General features: G+C 38.8%; 1 protein-coding gene across 5 annotated transcripts; it reads left to right on the plus strand.

Moving 5' to 3' along the window:
• The first annotated feature begins 1,968 nt into the window (after positions 1 to 1,968).
• Positions 1,969 to 22,953, plus strand: LOC117911139 (E3 ubiquitin-protein ligase UPL3). Of its 5 annotated transcripts, XR_004650843.1 has the most exons (19): positions 1,969 to 3,338; positions 3,602 to 3,712; positions 3,847 to 3,963; positions 4,072 to 4,242; positions 4,321 to 4,482; positions 4,811 to 5,059; positions 5,139 to 5,260; positions 5,366 to 6,791; positions 11,806 to 11,901; positions 12,478 to 14,043; positions 14,203 to 14,427; positions 14,551 to 14,655; positions 14,959 to 15,039; positions 15,143 to 15,211; positions 15,305 to 15,433; positions 22,131 to 22,256; positions 22,337 to 22,498; positions 22,612 to 22,657; positions 22,751 to 22,953. XR_004650843.1 is itself a non-coding variant. In XM_034825345.1 (17 exons), the coding sequence occupies exons 1-17, from the start codon at positions 2,469 to 2,471 to the stop codon at positions 22,400 to 22,402; spliced, it is 5,691 nt and encodes a 1,896-aa protein (XP_034681236.1). In that variant the 5' UTR covers positions 1,969 to 2,468; the 3' UTR covers positions 22,403 to 22,953. The 5 variants fall into 5 exon arrangements, 1 of the variants encoding a protein (XP_034681236.1); XR_004650841.1 differs by having other exon boundaries at positions 22,337 to 22,657; XR_004650840.1 differs by lacking the exon at positions 22,612 to 22,657 and having other exon boundaries at positions 22,337 to 22,560.
• Positions 22,954 to 23,051: the final 98 nt, after the last annotated feature.

The following is a 23,051-nucleotide window of genomic DNA, read 5'->3' on the forward strand; positions in this document are numbered from 1 at the left end:
TATAATATTTATTTATTTATAAATTGTATTTTTAATACGATTTACAAATATTTAAAATTTTATTTTTTGGACAAAGACAAAAAGAAGAATAAATAACAGGGGCAAGATGGGAATAAGGGTAATCATCCCCAACTTGTCATATATATCAAGTCAATTGATTATCCTACTCGTATGAATATATTTTGTGTCTAAATTCCACGTGTCAATCAATTTATTAATTGGAATACTTGGCTAAAGGCATAAAATCCCTGCTTTACCAAAAAAAAATATCTCTCAGCTTTTAAAAATTATAATTAATATTGCAGGTGGACATAAATATCATGGACTAAAAAAATTGGCAAAACCTAGATTTATCCAAAAAAATGTCATCTTATAAATGTAACTTTGATTAGACATAAATACCCCCTTTGACTCGATGTGTGAAATTTTTGATGGAATATATACTTGTTTATGTGTTGTCATATCCTTACCTTCAAATATTTATAATTTGAAAATTATTATATTCCTTTTTCATCCAATGTCATTCATTAATTTCATGAAATATTTATAAAATAAAAATCCATATAACACATACATATCGTAGTTTTGTAGCTTATATTCAAATTTAAAAAGACAAAACAATATAAAAAATTGAGTAAATTACAAAAATCATTTTTATATTGTAACGAGATTTGTTAATTCAAGATCACGGGGTGAATAGATACGGTTCAAATATTTAGTATTCTCTTATTTATTATTTGTATCGATTATTTAGATAAAATACGGTTACTCAAATGAAGCATAGAATCTTTAGTATTTTTTATTATTTATTATCTATCTTTGCTATCTAATTAAAACACCGTTATTCAAATGACATTCTCAAAAAACCATTTTTATGCTATAACGAGGTCTGTTGATTTAAGATCATGGGATGAATAGATGTGATTCAAATATTTAGTATTTTCTCATTTATTATTTGTGTTGACTATTTAGGCAAAGTACTCTTATTCAAAGGGGGTGCAAAATCTTTAATATTATTTTATTTATTACCTATGCTTACTATCTAAGTAAAATATTGTTATTCAAATAACATTCTAAAAAAATAATTTTTATACTGTATTGACAATGTTGATTTTACCTATTGTTCAAATATTTAATATTCTCTTATTTATTATTTGTGTCGACTATTTAAGCAAAATTTCGTTATTCAAATGGAGTGCAAAATCTTTAGTATTATTTACATTCTCTTATTCATTATCTATGTCTATTATCTAGGTAAGATACCGTTATTGAAAAGGAGCACAAGTGGAGTCTAGAGAACAATTATAGGAAAATTTGGCACGTCTTGTGGTATCTTAATTTGATCCCAGTATTATTCAAGGTCATTTATAAATTATACCAAAATTTAAAATAAATCATTATATTAATATTTTTCATCAGAATTCAATGAAAAAACATTGATATAAAAATTTATATTTTTCATAAATTTTTATATAATATGTTTATTTAAAAGAAACAAAGTTTAAAAAACATATATATAAGTGATTTTTATAATTTATCTAAAATAATGATATAAGTTTGATTTTTGCAATGGTGGCCAAGCAAAGCAGAGTAGAGACTAAAGGCCACCCAACCCTACCTTAGAAAAATCCAATGACCCAACGGTTCTCCATGACTCTCCATTATCACTCCAACTCTGCCACCCACGGTAGAGGTGGAGGAGGGAGTTGTGAAAAGTAGCGTGTGAAAGCAGCAAAAGGCGAAAAAATAAAGTAAAAGAGGAAAAATGTACAAAAGGGAGAAGACCAATGAAAAAGCTACACATAGGAGACCCATTAGGGTCTACTTGGCACAACCCCATCAAAACCATTACCCGATAAAGACGCCTTTTGTGGGAGAAGTATTCACCGCCATCCATGCAAATCAAACCCACCTTTGATCTTTATTCACAATTTCATATATTATATATATGTGTCTACAAAACTCATGTATGTTTTATAGCTATATATATATATGGGTTTATACATGTGGGTGTGTGAATGAAAAATTGGAAAATAGTCTCTATTGTTCTTTATTGAAGAGCGATGGCTAGGGTTTCTATTCGTCTCTAATTCTCTGTATTGTTTTGTTTCTCTTTTCTCTTTCTTGGGGACTTACCTTTGTTTGTGAATCGGAACCTATGCTTAATTAGCTTAAGAATTACCTAGTTGTTTGTTTGAATCGGGGGAGTTTGGGTGGGAGAGCCTAGGGTTTGTGATTTGGGGGGTTTTGGTGTTGTGGGAGCTGATTGGTGTCTGGGTTGGGAGGAATCTAGGGTTTGTGATCTGGGGTTTTGGTGTGGTTGAGGTGGGGAGGGAAAGATTGAATCTTGGGGATTGTTTTTGTTGGTGGGGTTTTGAAGATGGTGGGGAATCGTGGATCGGGTGCCGTCTGATCGCCGCTTTTCCGGTGGCGAGCAACCGTCCGATTTGAGGGGTGGGGGCTTTTGTATGGAAACTCGGAGCCGCAAGCGGGCGGAGGCGTCCTCAGCAGCCCCTTCTTCTGGACCCACCACCCGGTCGAGCAAGCGACCTCGTATCTCCTCTTCTTCTTCTTCGACGATCCCAATTTCATCGATCTCGACTCGCTCTCGCGTGTCTAGGTCTCAAGACTCATTGGCCTCGTCTACCCCCATGGACTCAACCAATGAATCCTCCGGTTCTGCTGCCCGTGGCCGCCGTGGTCGCAATCAGGGCGGTGATAAAGATAATTCCGATAAAGGAAAGGAGAAGGAGCATGAAGTTAGGGTTAGGGACAGGGACAGGGACAGGGATAGGGACAGAGAAGCGGCGGAGAGGGCATTAGGCTTGAATATAGATGGTGGGGGAGGTGGCGATGACGATGACAATGACAGCGAAGGCGGTGCCGGAATTTTGCATCAGAATTTCACCTCTGCTAGCAGTGCCCTCCAAGGGCTGCTTCGTAAACTAGGGGCTGGGTTGGATGATCTGCTGCCGTCTTCTGCGATGGGCTCCGCGTCTTCCTCTCACCAGAGCGGCCGGTTGAAGAAGATTTTGTCGGGGTTGAGGGCGGATGGTGAAGAGGGAAGGCAGGTGGAGGCCTTGACACAGCTTTGTGAGATGCTTTCCATTGGTACTGAGGAGTCACTCAGTACATTTTCAGTGGATTCCTTCGTGCCGGTGCTCGTGGGTTTGCTCAATCATGAGAGCAATCCCGATATTATGCTTCTTGCGGCCCGGGCATTGACCCATTTATGTGATGTGCTGCCTTCTTCATGTGCAGCAGTAGTGCATTATGGTGCAGTTTCATGCTTCTGTGCTAGGTTACTCACAATTGAGTATATGGACTTGGCTGAACAGGTGAATATATCTTTCAGCATGAAACAAATACAAAACAATTGTAAATCAAATGTTGATGGACAGTTCCAATATTGCTATTCTCCTTGTACTTGGAATGCTGCATTTGGTGAATTACTTTAAGATTTTTTTTTTTTTTTTTTTTGTGTTTGATGTTTGATTTTGCTTCCTTTGCCAAATTTTATTGCCATAATGATGTCAATGTTACAAAAAATTTCCCATTGCCTGCCTGCTTATAGTATTTATGGTTGTTGTGATGGAAACAGTCTTTGCAAGCTCTTAAGAAGATATCTCAGGAACACCCAACTGCCTGCTTGCGAGCTGGAGCACTCATGGCAGTGCTTTCTTATCTGGATTTCTTCTCCACGGGGGTCCAGGTAAATCGCCATTTAAATTTGTGTGTGTATATTATTTTTAACCTTTTTGTTGATTATGCACGCTGAGGGCAGAATACTGTTTTATATTTTGTGGGATCATCAAGTAATTTATCTCCTTTTACTATTTGTTTCAGCGAGTGGCCTTGTCTACTGCTGCAAATATGTGCAAGAAACTCCCTTCAGATGCAGCTGACTTTGTGATGGAAGCTGTCCCTCTGTTGACGAACCTTCTGCAGTATCATGATGCTAAGGTAAGTTTGTCATTTTGTAGTTCTACTACGGAACTTATGATCCTGTTACAGTTTTTGTTTCTTCCTCATGTGTCTTTTCTTTCTTCTTTGTTGATTTTTGGTTTCTAGGTGTTAGAACATGCTTCTGTTTGCTTGACTCGAATTGCTGAAGCATTTGCTTCATCTCCGGATAAATTGGATGAACTATGCAATCATGGACTAGTTGACCAAGCTGCCTCTCTCATTTCCACCAGTAATTCTGGGGGTGGGCAGGCATCCCTTAGCACGCCGACGTACACGGTAGATACAACTTTTATTTTCAAAATTCCACATCAAAGGTTTTCTTCGGGCTCCAAATGTGACTTGTAAGGCATGCAGGGGTTAATCCGACTTCTTTCTACATGTGCAAGTGGGTCTCCTTTGGGAGCCAAAACTCTGCTTCTCCTAGGTATCAGTGGCATTCTTAAAGATATATTATCAGGTTCTGGCCTTGTTGCAAGCATATCTGTTTCACCTGCTATAAGTCGACCACCTGAGCAGGTACTTGCGCACTCTTCTTGCATGTACTGCTGCTTCTAAATGATTGAATAAAAAATGGAGGATAAATTGTGCTGTTTAAAATTCTAGTTGGTCCATTTCAGTCAACCACGTTGCAAGTCTTTTGCTATCACACCCAATTTTTTTTATTGATACTTCTTGTCTTTATTATTTTTTGGATAAAATTTCCTTTAAAACGTTTTTAATCAGGTTTTTATAGTTTTCGGTTATTTTATGTCTTAAATGTTGATGGATAGCAGATTTAGATGATGGTATTGAACCTGAAAACACTTCTTTGTTGTGTGTGAATTTTGGTTTTAATTCCCCTCAGATTTTTGAGATTGTTAACCTTGCAAATGAGCTGCTGCCTCCACTTCCAGAAGGAATCATTTCGCTTCCAGCTAGCTCCAATCTTCTTGTTAAAGGGACTCTTGTGAAGAAGGCTCCATCTAGCAGTTCTGGGAAACAGGAAGATGTCAACGGAAATGTGCCTGAGGTTTCTGCTCGTGAGAAACTATTAAATGATCAGCCCGAGCTTCTGCAGCAATTTGGAATGGACCTTCTTCCTGTTCTAATACAGGTAAGTTTTCTAGTTCACTTGGTTAGCAGCATACAGTTCATAGTTTCTTTAGTTATTGGTATTTTTTCTTGTCAACCAGATCTATGGATCCAGTGTGAATGGCCCTGTTCGCCATAAATGTTTGTCAGTTATTGGAAAATTAATGTACTTCAGCACCGCAGATATGATCCAGTCTTTGATTAGTGCGACAAACATATCAAGGTACTTCCATTTCAAATATATATATGTATATATATTTTTATTTATTTCAAAGGTAGTTACTAGAATGCTGGAAATGCTTATGCATTGTTTATTACTTGATTCTAGTTTCTTAGCTGGTGTTTTAGCATGGAAAGATCCTCAAGTCTTGGTTCCTGCCCTCCAAATAGCTGAGATCCTGATGGAAAAACTTCCTGGGACGTTTTCCAAGATGTTTGTGAGGGAAGGTGTTGTTCATGCTATAGATACATTAATTTTGGCTGGGTCTCAAAATGCAGTTTCTGTTCAACCATCTTCCAATGAGAAGGATAATGATTCTATAACTGGAACATCACGGTCTAGGCGTTATCGAAAACGTGGTGGTAACCCAAATCCAGATGCAAATTCCTTGGAAGAACCCAAAACTTCTGTTTCTGTAACTATTGGTTCACCTCCAAGTTCGGTAGAAATTCCCACTTCTAATTCTAATCTTCGCACAACAGTAAGTGCATGTGCAAAAGCTTTCAAAGACAAGTACTTCCCTTCAGATCCTGGCTGTGCTGAAGCTGGAGTTACGGATGATCTTCTACATTTAAAGAATCTTTGCATGAGGTTGAGTTCTGGAATTGATGATCACAAGACCAAAGCAAAGGGAAAGTCTAAAGCTTCTGGGCATCGCCTTATTGACACATCTACTAATAAAGAGGAGAATTTGACTGCAGTGTTATCCGAGATGTTAGCTGAACTAAGCAAAGGGGATGGTGTATCCACCTTTGAGTTTATTGGTAGTGGAGTTGTTGCTGCTTTGCTGAACTATTTTTCTTGTGGACACTTCTCTAAGGAGAGAATTTCAGAGGCTAATCTGTCCAAGTTTCGGACCCAAGCACTTAAAAGATTTAAGTCTTTTGTTGCAATTGCCCTTCCATCCAATATTGATGGAAGGAATGCTGCTCCTATGACTGTCTTAGTTCAGAAACTTCAAAATGCTTTATCCTCATTGGAACGTTTTCCAGTGGTGCTTAGCCATTCATCTAGATCTTCTAGCGGAAATGCACGTCTCTCTTCTGGACTAAGTGCATTGTCTCAACCATTCAAACTGCGGCTTTGTCGAGCCCAAGGGGAAAAATCTCTCCGCGATTATTCTTCCAATGTTGTACTGATTGACCCATTAGCTAGTTTAGCAGCTGTTGAGGACTTTCTTTGGCCCCGAGTTCAACGTGGTGACACTGGGCAGAAGCCCTCAGCATCTGCAGGAATTTCAGAGTCTGGGACCACGCCAACTGGGGCTGGTGCTTCATCGCCATCTACTTCTACTCCTGCTTCCACTGCTCGTCGTCATTCCACTAGATCCAGAACATCTGTGAATATAGCTGACACAGCTAGAAAAGAACCTCCACTGGAGAAAACCCCAAGCTCATCAAAGGGCAAGGGTAAAGCAGTTTTCAAACCTGCCCAGGAGGATGCAAGAGGACCTCAAACAAGAAATGCAGCTCGTAGAAGGGCATCTCTAGATAAAGATGCACAGCTGAAACCTGTGGGAGATTCTAGTTCTGAGGTATGCTGTATATTACTCTGGACTAATAAAATGCCTCTATTACTGTCAATAATTCAAAATAAATGTTCTAACTTGGCGATGTTTGTCCTTGACATTTTCTGGTTCTCATTAACATGCTTTTAGTCCCCAATTTAATTTTATCAGCAACAGAATGTGGAGATCAAAATGTACCTTAACTTTATACCAGATTGTGTGGTTTGGGTTGCATATGCTACTAAATTGTTTTGTGACAGTTGAATTATCTGCCTCTCCACTGTTTAGCCCTTCTTCTAGGTTTTGAGTTTGCTTGTGTCTCTTCTAGTCTTTGGATTTTAGAGTGTGGACTTTAGACTAAAGATCCTTCTCATCCATTTGCTGAAGTTTGGTTCCCAGAAGTGGAGACCTTCATTAGACTCATTTGGTTTTTCAAAGCTCCTAAATTCAAAGCTTGCTCTGAACTATGGCTCATAAGAGGGTTGACATTGCAAATGTGCCCCAAAGAAGAAGTTCAAAATCTCTTTGGGACAATAGGTTGGAGAACAAGGTCTGAGATCATTTCCATTGGCTGGAAAACAGTTGTATATCTCTGTGTACAACACAATTGGCTGAATCCTTTGCTTTCTTTGATAGAGAGCATCCACTGTGTGGTTTCTAACTTAGCATTTACTTTGAGTTGTCAACAAGCCCTTTATTTAATCCTTGGAGAAGGGAGAATCTTGGCTAGAGTCTTTTGCTCAGCCTTTGACTCTAGGCATTGTGTTATTCTTATAGATAGTAAAATCTTGGCTAGGGTCTCCTGCTCAGCCAAGGCTTCGGGTATTATAGCTCTTTGTTGCAAAAGGTGATGAAGCTTAGGTTTGAGGTTTGCTCCCTTGAAACCCTGAAAATCTAGAATTGATAGAATATCTAGGAGTCGTGATGGTGCCATCAACTTTGGTGCTCCATATGTAGAATTTCAGGTAAGGGAAACAAAGTTGGAGGACTGAGTAGGACCTTTATTTGTCTTCCCTAAGGAAAGAATCCTTAAAAAGGGTTTGTTTCACAATTAGGAGAGACAAATTGAATGTAATTTCTTTTTTGATAGGCTTAGACAACTTGAAGTTGAATGTAATTAAATATGCAAACAAAGGGGTAGGAGGTTATTGGACCCTCTCTTATTAAAGGAAGCCATTATTGGATTTCAAGATGAAGGCAATATTGTGCCAAGTGTCGAGTATTAACTCTAGAAAACTGCATAGGACATTCCACCTTGGTTTGTTGGCTTTCTGCATGCTTAATGAAACCTCTTCCTCTGTTTTTACTCTTTCATCCCCTTTAATAAATTATGATTTCTATGAGAAAGAAATAACCGGACACACAAACATTTATTTTCAGCCAAAATACCCATGTAGATATGCTTATCAAAAAAATAAATTGTAATAAAAATAAAGAATTTTTAAATTAATTTCTAACTCTTGTATTTTATCTATTTCTTAATTTAAAAAGAAAATTATAATAGATAAAATTTAAAGATAAATGTAATATTTTTTATCATATAAAATTGAAAGATAAATGTAGCAATTAATAACATAAAATATCAAAATTAATATCTTAAAAAGTTTAGATATAAATTATAATAATTAATATAAAAGAAGTCAAAGTTTTCACAAGAAAAAAATTAAATATGAATTATATTTTATCAATATATAATGCATTAGAAGTTTTTAATTACAAAATTGACATAAATTTAAAAATTTTAAACTAATAAAAGGTTACTAATAATGTGGTATTTTTAAAGATTTTTCTTGCATTCTATTAAAATAAAAGACATGATAAATAGGTTCTTCATGTAGTATTATAAATTAGTAAGATTTTTCTTATCAAACACTTAGCATCTTATTAAAATAGAAAAAATATATAAATATATTATCCAACTACCATGAAGCATGTAGTATTATAGATGACTTCCCTTACTGTTATTTACTGTGAATTTATTTTTCGTTAATGTTGTATCTAAGTGTCTACACCTATAGTTGAGGACCTTTTCAGCCGAATCCTTGTGTCATAAGATTTTAGGATGCAAAGGATAAGACATCTAGACACATACCTGCATTTGACACCCGTACTTGAACCCATGTAACATAGGAGATAAAAATTTCATTTGTGGTTATGATGACTGACGGCAATCAGAAGTGAAATGAGTTTTTGACAATATAAATACATGAATAGATTTAGGATTTTATGGTATTTAATCAAGTTTGGCAAGTGCATATGATTCTGGTGTAGCCTAGTTGACTAAAGTTCCTTAAGTAGGTCATAAAGACTATGGTATCCTTATGATGCTGATGTAGCCTAGTTAACTTAAAAGTTGTTTGAGAAGATCAAGAAGGCTATAGTCTCCTTATGGCTCTAAGCAAGTGGCCTAGTACTTTTTTGTCACTAAGCATTGGATACTGGCATACTGCCTCCATGAAAGAAGTTAGACTAGTGCTCTCTATGTTCCGTATGTGAATTAAGTGGTTGCTTAATGATATTAGCAGTTTTAAAAGGCATGAGGTGCACTTTAAGTGCAAAGTGAGCCAAAGCCCAAGGCACAACCTTCAATGAAGTGTGATGCACCCTGATGCAGGACAGGAAGTGAGGTGCACCCTGATGCAAGGAGAGTAGTGGTATAGTTGAAAAGCCCTAGGAATCGCTCTTAGAAACCTTTAGGCTTCACACCCAAGTGCTCTTTTTATCACACAAAGAAAATAGTAGCTGCCGAAAATTTCATAATTCATTCATTGATTCTTTCAAAAGACTAATCAACTACTATATAGAACTTTTCTAGGGGCTTAGAACTCCTTGGACCTAGTTGCAGAGTAGTAATGCAACTTGAAAATAACAAAAACTTGGATTGACTACTAGACCACATAAAAGACTAGGAAAATGACAATATTAATGACTGAAAAGACTTATGACCATTGAGACCATAATTTGATTTCTGGAAAGTACTCTCTAGGTTGAACCCATATTGAATTAAATAAGATTCCAACTAAGCCCATTATCATCCAGAGAATGCCAAATTACAGTTTGGGCCTTGGAGCGCATTCCTTTGTGCCTTTGATAAATTTTTAAAGGTGGTTGCCAATTGTCTCCATCTCACCCGAGGTTCATATATAATTTTATGTTAATGTTGTAGAGGAATATATATTCACAATAATTGATTGATAAATAAATAAGTTAATGACTAATAAGTAAACTGAAATAGATAAATAGAGGATAAATTAATAAAATAAAATAGAAATATTACATAATTCAATATAAAATTTTAAAAAACATGTAGATAAATAAATAGTTTCACAATTTAAACTTTCATTATACAATTATCATAATAAATGGATAGTAAAAAAATAAAAATAATGCATAGTATCTTGTTAAATAAAAAGAAAAAGATAAATAAGTAGTTTTACCTATAAAAAAAAAAAAGAAAAAAAGAAAAAAAAGTAGTTTCAATTAGATCTTCATTTTATAATTATAAAGTTATCATTAAATAATAAGTGTGTATTTAGATGCACTTCTTGTTTTCTATTTTTAAAAACAGAAAATGCTAGTAACTTCTACATAAAGTATAGGGACTCTTAGAGGCTTACATTGAAAATGGAATGATTTTTTTAAAAAATCAAGGCATTAAAAATTTTTTACTATCTCAAATTTAAAAAATTTTGAAGTAATTTTTAGGGACATAAGATTTTGAATAGGGTCGTGAGGCCACTGTGCATTGGAAGAGAAGAGAAAAATGAGCCCTCTCTGAGAACTGCCCGCAGCCACCAAGTATGTGACACCTTTTCTCTCTCTTTTCTTCTTCTTCTTCTTCTTCTTCTCAGCTATTCTTATTCCTACTCTTCCCTAACTTTGGTGCTTTTATTTTTATTTTTTCTTTAATTTTTTTTTAATTTCACCCCAATGATGATGTTTTAATGCTGCCTTTTAAAAAAAAATCATGTCAGTCCTAGATGTCGTATCCCCCCTTTTTTTTATTTAATTTTTTTTTATAAAAAAACTAGTCAATATGACTCCTTTATGGCCAGGAGGGGGGAAAAGTAGCACACAGGTGTGCCTTCAGAGAGCCTTGCACCTATCTCAAGGTGCACGCCTTTCACCCCCAAGCTGCACCTCTTTGACTAGGTTATGCCTGACCTTAGGCAAGGCCATAGGTAGTCCCTCGTCATGCTGCCATGTGCCTGGGCACACCTTTTAAAACTATGAATATTAGTTTATTTAGGACAATAGCAATACACAGGATTATTGAATCTATTAAAAAATATTGATAGCTGCTCGTAGTTTATGAAGTGAAATCTGAGAACATAGGTAACTTTTCTTGAAAGGCACTTCTTTACCTACAAAGATAAAAGGAAAACACCATTTTGAAACAACAAAAGGTATGAATTTTGAAACAGATATAACAGAAAAACAAATTTATGTAAAGAAAGCATCAGTTTATAGAAAATATTATGTGAAAGGAATTGGATTTGAAATAAAACCCATGAGTGTACATTTTTCTTAATGACAACTAAATAAGTGGAAAACGATTTTGAGAAAAGTTATGTTATTAGGGCTATTCTTACTGTGGACATGTGATACACCATCTGTAGCTGTATTTCATTGCCTAGTTTTTTGTAGATTTTGTTTTGCTAATTATATGTATTTGGTAATTCGTTTACATGGAGGAGCTGTGTAAAGTTCAGGGCTTTGGTGGGATTGAAGGCTGATAAATTATTCAACATTTTAAATTTATTGTTATATTTTGGAGCTTTATTGCCTATATTTAATTACCTCATGCCACTAGCTATTTGCTAGTAGACTTGTGCTTTGGCTTCCTGAAGTTTTTTTATACATGTTTCATATTTCTTGACATTTGCTTGTTCCTGTTAATGTTGTTTGGAATGTTTTGAGGCTTTGTGGTTTAAGTCATTGCCATTGTCTATGTTCCTTTTTGAAGTTTTACACCTTTCTTTTGAACAATGATGCTGTCATTCATGCTTTATTAACCTTTTTGGGGGTTTTTGCTATGTAGGATGAAGAGTTGGATATATCTCCTGTTGAGATTGATGATGCGTTAGTTATTGAAGATGATGATATCTCAGATGACGAAGATGATGACCATGATGATGTATGTTATAAAATATTTTTAGTGTCTCCTAGCATTACCTTTTGCATGCAGAGGCTATTTAATTTACTCCAACCATCCATCACAGTTTCAAAATTGTTCTGCTGATGATGCAGAACATGAAACCCTAATGTTAACGGGTATTTGTGATGTTTCTTCAGTTCCTTGCTATCTTGATTAAAGTACCTATTTTCTTGTTAGCATATTTTGAAGGCAGAAGATTCTTTTTTTTTTATCCTCTGGGTTTGTTGTTGGTTCCCCGCGTCCTCTTTTTCTTCTCCTCCTTTTGTGGTATGTTGGAGTGGTTGTGTGGGGTGCTGGTCTTTTGCATGGACTTGCATTGTCATCCCATGTGTCTGGACAGAATAATATTTAGATTTTGCAAGCCCTTTCATCCTATATATCTAGCGAGAACGATGTTGAGTTTTTGGGCAATTTCTTTTTGGTGGATAACAATAATACACCAAGTGAAAACAAATGAAAAAGTAGTTGTCTAACAATTAAACTTCCAACGCTTCTTATTGTTGAGCTGTTCTGATAATAAGTTCCTAATAGACTTCTACCATGTTATTTTTCCAGGTGCTAAGAGATGATTCCCTACCTGTTTGCATGCCAGACAAAGTGCATGATGTGAAATTGGGTGACTCAGCTGAAGATAGTAATAATGCTCCTGCAACAAGTGATAGTCAGACCAATGCAGCTTCCGGTTCTAGTAGCAGAGCTGCTGCAGTTAAGGGTTTGGACTCCACTGAGTTTAGGAGTGGGAACTCTTTTGGTTCAAGGGGGGCAATGTCATTTGCTGCTGCTGCAATGGCAGGACTTGCATCTGCAAATGGTAGAGGTATCAGGGGAGGCAGAGATCGGCATGGACGCCCTCTATTTGGTTCTAGTGATCCTCCGAGATTAATATTTTCTGCAGGCGGGAAGCAGCTTAATAGGCACTTAACAATTTATCAGGCCATCCAACGTCAACTTGTGCTAGATGAGGACGATGATGAAAGATATAATGGCAGTGATTTTATATCTAGTGATGGTAGCAGGTTGTGGAGTGATATTTATACTATCACATACCAAAGGGCAGACGCTCAAGCTGACAGAGCTTTGGTAGGAGGATCAAATTCTGCTACCCAGTCAAGATCTACCAGAGCTGGGTCTGGTTCTAGTTCTAATACTGACATGTCACTGCATCGAATGTCGCTCCTAGATAGCATCTTGCAGGGTGAACTTCCTTGTGATTTGGAAAAATCTAATCCTACTTATAATATAATGGCATTGTTGCGGGTACTGGAGGGTTTGAACCAACTTGCGCCTCGCTTAAGAGTCCAGGCAGTATCTGATGATTTCTCTGAAGGGAAGATTTCTTGTCTAGATGAGCTTAGTGCAACTGGTGCCAGGGTTCCATATGAGGAATTTATCAATAGCAAGCTGACTCCGAAGTTGGCCCGCCAAATCCAGGATGCTCTTGCACTGTGTAGTGGTAGTCTTCCTTCGTGGTGTTACCAGGTGACAAAAGCATGTCCATTCTTGTTTCCTTTTGAGACCCGGCGACAGTATTTCTACTCAACTGCTTTTGGATTGTCACGTGCTTTATATCGGCTCCAGCAGCAACAAGGTGCAGATGGTCATGGATCAACAAATGAAAGAATTGGGAGATTGCAGCGCCAAAAAGTTCGTGTCTCAAGAAACCGCATTTTAGACTCTGCTGCAAAAGTCATGGAGATGTATTCTAGCCAAAAGGCTGTTCTTGAAGTAGAATATTTTGGTGAAGTTGGCACTGGATTAGGTCCTACATTGGAGTTCTATACCCTTCTAAGTCACGACCTACAGAAGGTTGGGCTTGGCATGTGGAGGTCAAATTTTTCACCAGATAAACAATCAATGGAAATTGATGGAGATGAACTGAAAAATGGAAAAACAGATAATATCTCTAGGTTGAGTCCTGCTGCCAGCGATATTGTCCAAGCTCCCCTTGGGTTGTTCCCTCGGCCCTGGCCTCCAAATGCTGATGCTTCTGATGGTAGCCAATTCTCTAAGGTTATTGAACATTTTCGCTTGGTTGGGCGTGTGATTGCCAAAGCCCTTCAAGATGGGCGGCTCTTGGACCTGCCATTATCGACAGCACTTTACAAGCTTGTGCTTGGTCAAGTATGTTAATTGTGTTGTCTTAAATTTACTTCTTTCGTAGTATTAACAAAATTTTTGAAAATTGCTGTTTTGTTGCTGTCATTTTGCTGCTGTTGTAGTTATGTGTGTGCGCGTGCGTGCTTTTGGTTTGTGACATTCAGGTATCTCATTTTCTTGTAGGAGCTTGATTTGCATGATATTCTTTCTTTTGATGCCGATTTTGGGAAGATCTTGCAAGAACTACAAGTCCTTGTTAGTCGGAAACAGTATCTAGAATCAATGGGTGGTGATAATCAGGATGCGATTGCTAATTTATGTTTCCGTGGGGCGCCAATAGAAGATCTCTGTCTGGATTTCACTCTTCCTGGTTATCCAGACTACATTTTGAAACCAGGAGAAGAAAATGTAATTTGCATACCCTCTTGAATGCCTCTTCAAAATTTTGATGGATTTTTTTTCCCCTTTGGCATATTTGTGTTGTTTGCAAAGATGTTCCTGAAAGATCTCCTCATTTGTTTTATTTTTCAGGTGGATATTAATAACTTGGAGGAGTATATATCTTTGGTCGTTGATGCAACCGTTAAAACTGGAATTATGCGGCAAATGGAAGCATTTAGATCAGGTTTCAATCAGGTTAGCAGCTTCCTTTGTTATTTGTGGATTTCATGTGGGACTTCTTTCTGCTACACCTGGTTAACTGGATTACTTATTGAGATTTGAAGAGGTGCCATTGCCATGAAACATGTCGCTGCTGGTCCTTATTTGATTTTTCTGTTTTTGTTAAGTCCATCTCTTGAGTTCCAAAAATTAAGTTTCTAATTTTAATACATTTTCACCAAATAATTCTGATGAGGCTTGCTGGTTCTGGATGAAGTTTGTGGTGGTGGTCTATATATTTGAGTGATAGAACTTATTCTCGTCCTCTGTTGCAATCAGGTTTTTGACATCACATCTCTACAAATATTCTCTCCGGATGAATTGGATTATTTGCTATGTGGCAGAAGAGAGTTGTGGGAGGTAATCTGCTCTTTTCTATATTGTGTACCTTTCCTCACACAAGCCATGCTTGAAATCTGTATTGTGAATTATAGTAGTTAAAATATGATTTTCATCTATTCAGGCTGAGACACTTGTTGATCACATAAAGTTCGATCATGGATACACTGCCAAGAGCCCTGCAATCATTAATGTATGCTTCTTCTCTAGATTTACAAAGTTGATGCAAGGGGGTTTTATTTTGCTTTATTTCATTCATATGATGTCTTGTTTCTGACCTTTTCAGTTACTCGAGATTATGGGAGAATTCAACCCAGAGCAGCAGCGGGCCTTCTGCCAGTTCGTCACTGGCGCACCTAGACTGCCGCCTGGTGGTCTGGCAGTGCTGAATCCAAAGCTGACTATTGTCAGAAAGGTATTGTCCTAGAGTTCAATTTCATTCAAAATAGCATATGGTGGATTTATTTACTTCTACAGATCAGTAAACTATCTAACATCATGAAGATGAGGATCCTTTAGGTGCATCTGAAGGTTTCTTGGTGGTGATTTTTTTTTTTTTTGATAGATAAACACAGAGAAAATATATATTAAGAAAAAAGGGTGCTTAAGAGGCAACCCAAAGCTCGCCAAAAGGCAAGAACAAAAAGAAGCAAAAACTCACCAGCCTTCATCTAGAACCCAACCAATCAAAAAAGTTGATTAAAGGTAAAGGTCCTACATCTAAACAAAACTTAGAGCAAGACCAAAGATTACAAACAAATGAATTTTTCATTCTTTGAATCAAAATATCCTCATTAACAAAAGCTATTTTGTTTCTTTCCTTCCAAACCATCCAAAATAAACAAAGAGGAGCTGCCATCCAAGCCTTTTTATGCTTCTTGCCCACAAAGGAACCATGTCAACCTAGAAGAATATCTCTAGTCGAAAGCGGAAGGACCCACTTAACACCAAACATAGCAAAAACAAGCTCCCACAAAACCCTCGCCTCAAAGCAATGGATAAGAATGTGATTAATCGTCTGCTCTTCAGCACAACAAAGGAAACATCTATTAGCTATGTTCCACCCTTTCCTTTTGAGTTGATCTAGGGTTAGGACCTTCCCCCACAAAGCTTCCCAAGCAAAGAAACCCACCTTAGTAAGAACACAAAGGCTCCATATGATGTTCCACGGAAACAGGACTGCACATCTAGGTTCAAGAGTACTATAAAGGGATTTAACAGAAAAATTCCCATTCTTTGTCTCTTTCCACACCACCCTATCCTCCAAACCAAAAACTAGTCTTTTTCCTTGTAGAGTCAAAAGGAACCTCTCCACCGCCTCCACCTCCCAACTATTGAAAGATCTAGAGAAACAGGGATTCCACCCCTCCTCTTCCCCAAGGAATCCCAACAATCCACTACCCACGCATCTTTTGAATCTGCTAAGGGATACAAAGAAGGAAAAGAATCACAAAGGGTATCGTTCCCGCACCATTTGTCCTTCCAAAATCTCACTCTTCTACCATCCCCCACAGAAAAAGCAATATTTTTAAGCATCAAGGAGCCTTCCTTTCTAATTTCCTTCCAAAACCCCACCCCATAGCCCTCCCTTACTTCATGGGTACTCCAACCTCCTCCTTCCTCACCAAACTTCCTACCAATAACAAGCTTCCACAAGGACTCCTTTTTAACTGCAAAGCGCCAACTCCATTTGCACAAAAGGGCCTAATTGAGAATAGAAAGACTTCTAACTCCCAAGCCACCCTTCTTTTTATCTGAACAAACAATTTTGCCCACTTTACAAGATGGGACCTCTTCTCCAAAGCTCCCCTACCCCAAAGAAAGTCCCTTTGGATTTGCTCAAGTCTCAATTTAACAACTCTTGGCATACGCATCAAACATGAGATAGATTGGCATGCTAACCAAAGTGCTCCGAATGAGAATAATTCTCCCTCTAGAAATGAAATGCCTCTTCCACAAGCTAGCCTCTTCCAAATCCTCTCCTCCACACCATTCCAAACCACCACCGATTTGTGCAGAGCACCCAACGGCAACACCAAATAAGTGGAAGGAAGAGCTCCCACTTTGTAGCCAAGTTCTAGGGCCAACATCTCTACATTCTCTACTCTTCCCATCGACAAAATTTCACTCTTATCCAAATTGATTTTCAGCCTTGATATGGCTTCAAACCACATTAACAATCAACTCAAAAAAGTCATCTGCTCCTGGGAAGTATCACAGAAAACCAATGTATCATTAGCGAACAACAGGTGGGTAATTTGAAACCTGTCACCACCCCTTCCCCTTATCCTAGAGCCTGTTAAGAATCCCCCCTTGTTGGTCTATCTATGAGACAACTTAAGGCCTCCATCCCGATCACAAATAAGTAGGGAGATAGAGGGTCTCCTTGCCTCTGCTCCCTAGTGTTGTGAAAAAAACCCGTTGGCAAGCCATTAATCAAAACCGAATATGTTGCAGTAGATATACACCAACTAATCCAGCCAGCCCATTTCTCCCCAAAACCCATTTTTTGCATTACTAGCAATAGAAAATTCCAATTAATATGATCGTATGCCTTCTCTATATTCAACTTACATAACACTCCATTTTTATTCATTTTCAGCAAAGAATCTATGGCCTTGTTAGCGATTAGTGCAACATCAAGAATTTGTCTTCCCTCAACAAAGGCATTTTAGGATGAGGACACCACCTTTCCCACGATCTTCTTTAGCCTATTAGCTAAGACCTTTGCTAGCAACTTGTACAATCCTCCCACCAAACTGAGGGGTCTATAGTCTCTTAGATTGTCTGCCCCACCTTTTTTTGGAACTAAAACCAGGAATGTGGTGTTTAGGCTTCTGACAAATCTTCCCCTCATGAAAGTCTTTGAAGAAACCCATTATCTCATCTTTAACGAATTCTCAATAGAATTGCCGGAAAGCGAGGGGGAACCCATTCGGATTAGGCGCCTTGTCCCCATTCAGCTTTGAAAGGATAGAGTAAACCTCTTCCACAAAGAACACCTCCTCCAAAGTGGCTGCCTCCTCAACCCCAATTCTATCAAAATCCAAACCATTCAAACTAGGACGCCAACCACCAGGATTAGATAGCAAATTCTGGTATGCCCTAATCACGCCCCTTTGAATCTCTTGTTCTTCTGTCAACTAGAGACCATTAATTTTGATCTTGGCCAAACAATTCCTCCTCCTATTAGAATTTGCCATCCTATGGAAGAATCCCATGTTCTTATCACCTTTCTTCAACCACGTTTCTCTTGATTTTTGTCTCCAGGAAATTTCCTCCATTAGCACCTACTTCTTGAAATCCTCCCTAGCCTCCTTTCTAGCCTCTAACTCCAGCCTGGATAAAGCTCTTAGCCGCTCCTGATCATGCCAAAAGGACACTTTGTCCAGAGCTAGCCTCTTGTTCACCCCCACTTTCCCAAACACATCCTTGTTCCAAATCTTCAAATTGGTTTTTAAAGCCTTTAATTTTTTTGTCAGGATAAAGCTATAGGTCCCGTTGAAATTGAAACCTTGCCACCAGCCTTTCAGCATCTCCTTAAACCCCTTCTCCTTCATTCACATATTTTCAAAACGAAAAGGAATTGGTCTCCTCCTCACCCCACTCCCATCTAACAAAATTGGAACATGGCCAGACACTGGCCTTGGGAGAGTACACTGCGTCACCTTGCTAAAATGAGTCTCCCAATCCTCCAATACCAGAAACCGATCTAGTTTTGACATGGATTGACCATTCAACCCTCCACTCCAAAGCCAACTCATCAATCACCTCCGAAAACCTTCTCATGGAAGCAGACATTCTTCCTTCTCTACTATGCTCACTAAGAAATATGATCACTTTAAAATCCCTTCCAATACACCATGGGTTAGTCCACAACCCTCGAATAGCCCCTAACTCCTCCCAAAAAAAATTCTCTGTATCTTTTCAAGGTAGGTCCGTAGACCCCCATAAAGGTCCACAAGAAGCCATCCTCGCAATTTTTAAAGCGACATGAAATTGAGAAGAGACCCACCTCCATACCTACTAAATCCAATACTTTGTTATCCTAGATGACTATCACCTGCCCCTCTTGCATTCACTACTCCCTAACCTAAAAATCTTCCCACTCCAAGACTGGGCACTAACCCCAAGGACATATCTTGAATTTTAGTATCTGGCAAACACACCAAATCCACTCTTTGAGACTTGATCAGGGCCTTGATTATCTTCTTTTTATTTTTGTCATTAGCCCCTCTAACATTCCAAGATAAAATTTTTATCTTCATCTAAGGGTCGAGAGTCTGGCCCCACTTCCTCTGATCAAATTGTTCCCCTTGCTTGCACCATTATAATTAATGAACCACTCTAATTTTTTCAGTTCTTGATCAAACTTAGTAGTCCCTGTTGTTCCCCTCTTATTACTCTACTCTCTCTTCTCTTGGTCCTTAGAAGCGAATTCAAAATTTCACCCTCAAGCCTTCCGTTGAAAATCCCATAAACTTGTTGAACCTCACCAAACAATTGTCATCCTATTGACAACCTTTTCCCTCTAAATCCTGAAGCAACACCTCATCCTCACCCCCACTCCCTCCTCAGCCAGAGACTTCTCCCCTCAGAGGCCATCTCCCATGTTCTGCCATTAGCCAAAATAATTCTTAGTGGGTTCTGCTCCTCCCTACCATTTACAGAGGCCAACCTGCCTAGAGACCCCCCTTTCACTACAGTCCGACCGAACCTAGAAGGAGTAGAAGAAGAGAGATCCCGACCCCCCACGAAGAACGAAAGAGAGTTGACGTACATCTGCCTCTGCAAACTGAGCTTCATAGTAAATGTCGCTCTTTCCACCACCTCAAGGGCCTCTAGCGACAAAGTGGCCCTTAACAATCCTTCGAGAGGATCCTCGTCTCCTTTTTCCTCTCTAGCCTTGCCAATCGAAGACTCCTCTAGTGCCTTAGATTTTAGGACTGAAGACTTTGGCCCTTTTGAATACCTCCTCCCACTGCGCCAACAACTTTGGGCCCAAGGCCCAAAACATTTTCCTCTTCACTGCCCACTAAACACCCTTTTAAGGCGTTTAAAGTGATGGGCCTTAAGGCATCATCCTCTCGACCCAAAACCACCTGAGGCTCCTTTTCTTTTCCCTGGGCCTCCCCAAGGCCCAAACCAGTCGGCCCACTTCTGAAACCACCCGACCCTAAACCATGTCCACCCAATCTATTTAAAAATGACTTCTCAACCCCTCTCTCTTGGACTCTGCAAGGAGGCTTACCTACTTTAATCCTCTCTTCAACCTCTATGTCAGAAACCACAACAGGAAGAGCAGTTGAGTTGCCTCCATAGGACGACACATCTTGTACCCCAAGCTGCAGGTTCAACTGCTCCGCCTTCTCCCTTTGACTCCCATAGCAATCAGCATGGATTTCACCCCTCTTCTTCTCCTATCCCTGATTCACCCTCCCCGCAATTTCTTCCTGTTGGCACCACCTGCATGAAACAAGGTGGAGTTTCCCACCACAAATGAAAGGAATAGCACCCCAACCCCATGACAATCTGAGCAGTGTTAGGTGTAAATCCCTTTCTACAAGCTCCACCAAGATCCTAGCTCATTGCAACTCAGTCAAAGAAGTTGTGTCTTCATCCACTGCAATAAAGCCTCCACACCCATCACCGATTCTTTTAAACTCCTCTCGACTCCACATGTGAAGCGGGAGACCCACTGCACCCACGCCTCTTTAGCAAAGGAATCCTTGCAGAGACACTCCACCTCTAGGTTCCATCTATCCAAAATAAGAAATTTCTTCTTGATACTCCTTTTGCCTCTCGCTAGAACTCGCTCAGCCTCACTTGGTGACTCAAATTCAAACAGCAAGAGTCCCCTGCCTAGCACAGCAACACTAAATTTCCCCTTTAAAATCCAACTCAAGTAATGGAGCTGTATTATTACCCCACCAGCGCACCAACCCACCAGACACTGTTTCATCTGATTTAACCTTCCTCGCACTTCTCTTTCCCCTAACTCTAACCAAATTGAATGACCCATTCTTCCTGGTTTCGACTCTACAACATCTGCGTAGGAATTTGTCTCCACCCCTTTCTCCCTCCAAAGAACCTTTGGACCCCCCTTCTCCCTCAATGGAACCTTCGGAACTCTGGTTTCCTTTAAGCCTCCAGAAGGGACCACTCCAAGGCCTCTCAACTTCTTGGCCAGAGTATTCCAACCTCTAGACAGCCCCTTCCCTTATGGAAAGATAATGCTGAATTTTTTTGTCTTGATTTCACGGACAGAGCATAGAATGAACCTTCCTGCCTCATTTGAACAATGCTCCAGCCTATACTTCTTACCCCCCTTCTCCCAACCAAGAACCCAACTTCTGTTATCGATCTCTCTACAACAAGCTTCAACTACGTCCAATAAGCAATGTAAACTAACCTCCCCGAATCTAATCCATGAGGGGATACCTCTGCTTCTCTCCCAAATATATCCTTTCAGCTTCCCTCCCACATCCTCAACCGAAATCTCAAACGCCTTAGACTCCACCACAAACCAACTTCTTCCACCCTTGGCAGCTCCAACTTCTCCCATTTAGAGCTTCACGCCACTTCTCGAATATGTTATGAGTATCCTATCCCACCAACCAAATGTGTTTCTTGGTGGTGAATCTCATCTTATATCTTGTGAGAGAGAGCATGTTTTGGGTTCTATAGAGTGTAGTTTTACCATTTTAATATGGCGTATTTGCATTTCACCATCCCGGATTTGCCAAACATTTCCCCCTCGAAAGGGTTGGTTCTAATTTTGTTATATAAGAAGAGATACCTTTTGATAGCAAGCAAGATAATATGTAATGTTCCTCATTTATTAATTATAATGGATGTGTAACTACCCCCATTATTACTCTAAAAATTTCCAAGAGTACCCTTACCTATTTATTGCCCCTGTTCTCTTAGTAGATAGCAAGGGAGATGATAGTTGTAATATACTGCAATGTTATTCATGTTAAAACTAAATTTGCTTGGGATTTTCTTTTTGAATTTTTGACTATTTAACAAATATGAATTATCATTAAGGATCAACATGAACTTTTGACTATTCATATTCATAGAATTTATACTTGCATATCATGGTGCAGCATTCTTCGAGCACAGTCAGCACAGCAGCCAATGGTAGTTCTGGCCCATCGGAATCAGCGGATGATGACTTGCCCAGTGTCATGACATGTGCTAATTACCTCAAGCTTCCTCCGTACTCTACCAAGGTATGGTATTTTTGTGAATTGTGAAGATGTCCAGGAACTCATGGATTTGTTGTCACTAACCATCGCCTTCCTTTAACCAGGAAATCATGTACAAGAAACTTCTGTATGCGATCAGCGAGGGGCAGGGGTCTTTTGATTTGTCATGAGTCTCTCCAAAACTAACCAATTGACCTGTGTATATCACATCACATCACCACAATGTCAGGGTCAATTCTCTTCAGGCTAATTTTTGACATTGGGAGGTAGTAGCCATCCTCTTCTGCTGCTCAAATAATATGGCTTCTTTTTGGAAAAACCCTTCAAGGTTAGTTTCAATTTTCTCATGGATGATGCTGTCTGATTGAATTTTGTCCAGGGATTGATGGTATGGACCCCATTGTCTTGGTCATAAAAATTATCCTGTAAAGTTCCAACCCTTTTTGCAGATTCATCCATCCATCCTCCTTTTGATTAGTTTTTTGCAAATGTCCTTGAATGTGTGAGGTCTTGTTCAGGTCAGTGACAGCAAACATGATTAGAGAGAGCTTTGAAGGGTGGGGAAATTTGCGGATCTCTATTCGGCTGCTAAATGCTTTGTAAATAAAAATAGGAAAATCTTGATTCTTCTTATTGGCTGGTAGGAGTATACATGTATGCCCCAAACATGAATGATATAAAGGGAAAAATAAATCCATTCAGACATTGTTTTTGGCTTTCATTTTCGCCCCCTCTTTTTTCCACTCCATACATAGATTTTGATTTTGTTGGTGGATTATTTTGCTGAATGATATACAGAAAAACCCCATATATATCCAA

Source organism: Vitis riparia, chromosome 3 (genome assembly GCF_004353265.1).
Source record: "Vitis riparia cultivar Riparia Gloire de Montpellier isolate 1030 chromosome 3, EGFV_Vit.rip_1.0, whole genome shotgun sequence".
Lineage (NCBI taxonomy): Eukaryota > Viridiplantae > Streptophyta > Magnoliopsida > Vitales > Vitaceae > Vitis > Vitis riparia.

Coding starts and splice junctions, on each gene's coding strand:
- LOC117911139 (XM_034825345.1), top strand. CDS start 2,469: ATGGAAACTCGGAGCCGCAAGCGGGCGGAGGCGTCCTCAGCAGCCCCT. Junction 6,792..11,805: donor TGGGAGATTCTAGTTCTGAG/GTATGCTGTATA, acceptor TTTGCTATGTAG/GATGAAGAGTTGGATATATC. Junction 15,212..15,304: donor AGAGCCCTGCAATCATTAAT/GTATGCTTCTTC, acceptor TGACCTTTTCAG/TTACTCGAGATTATGGGAGA.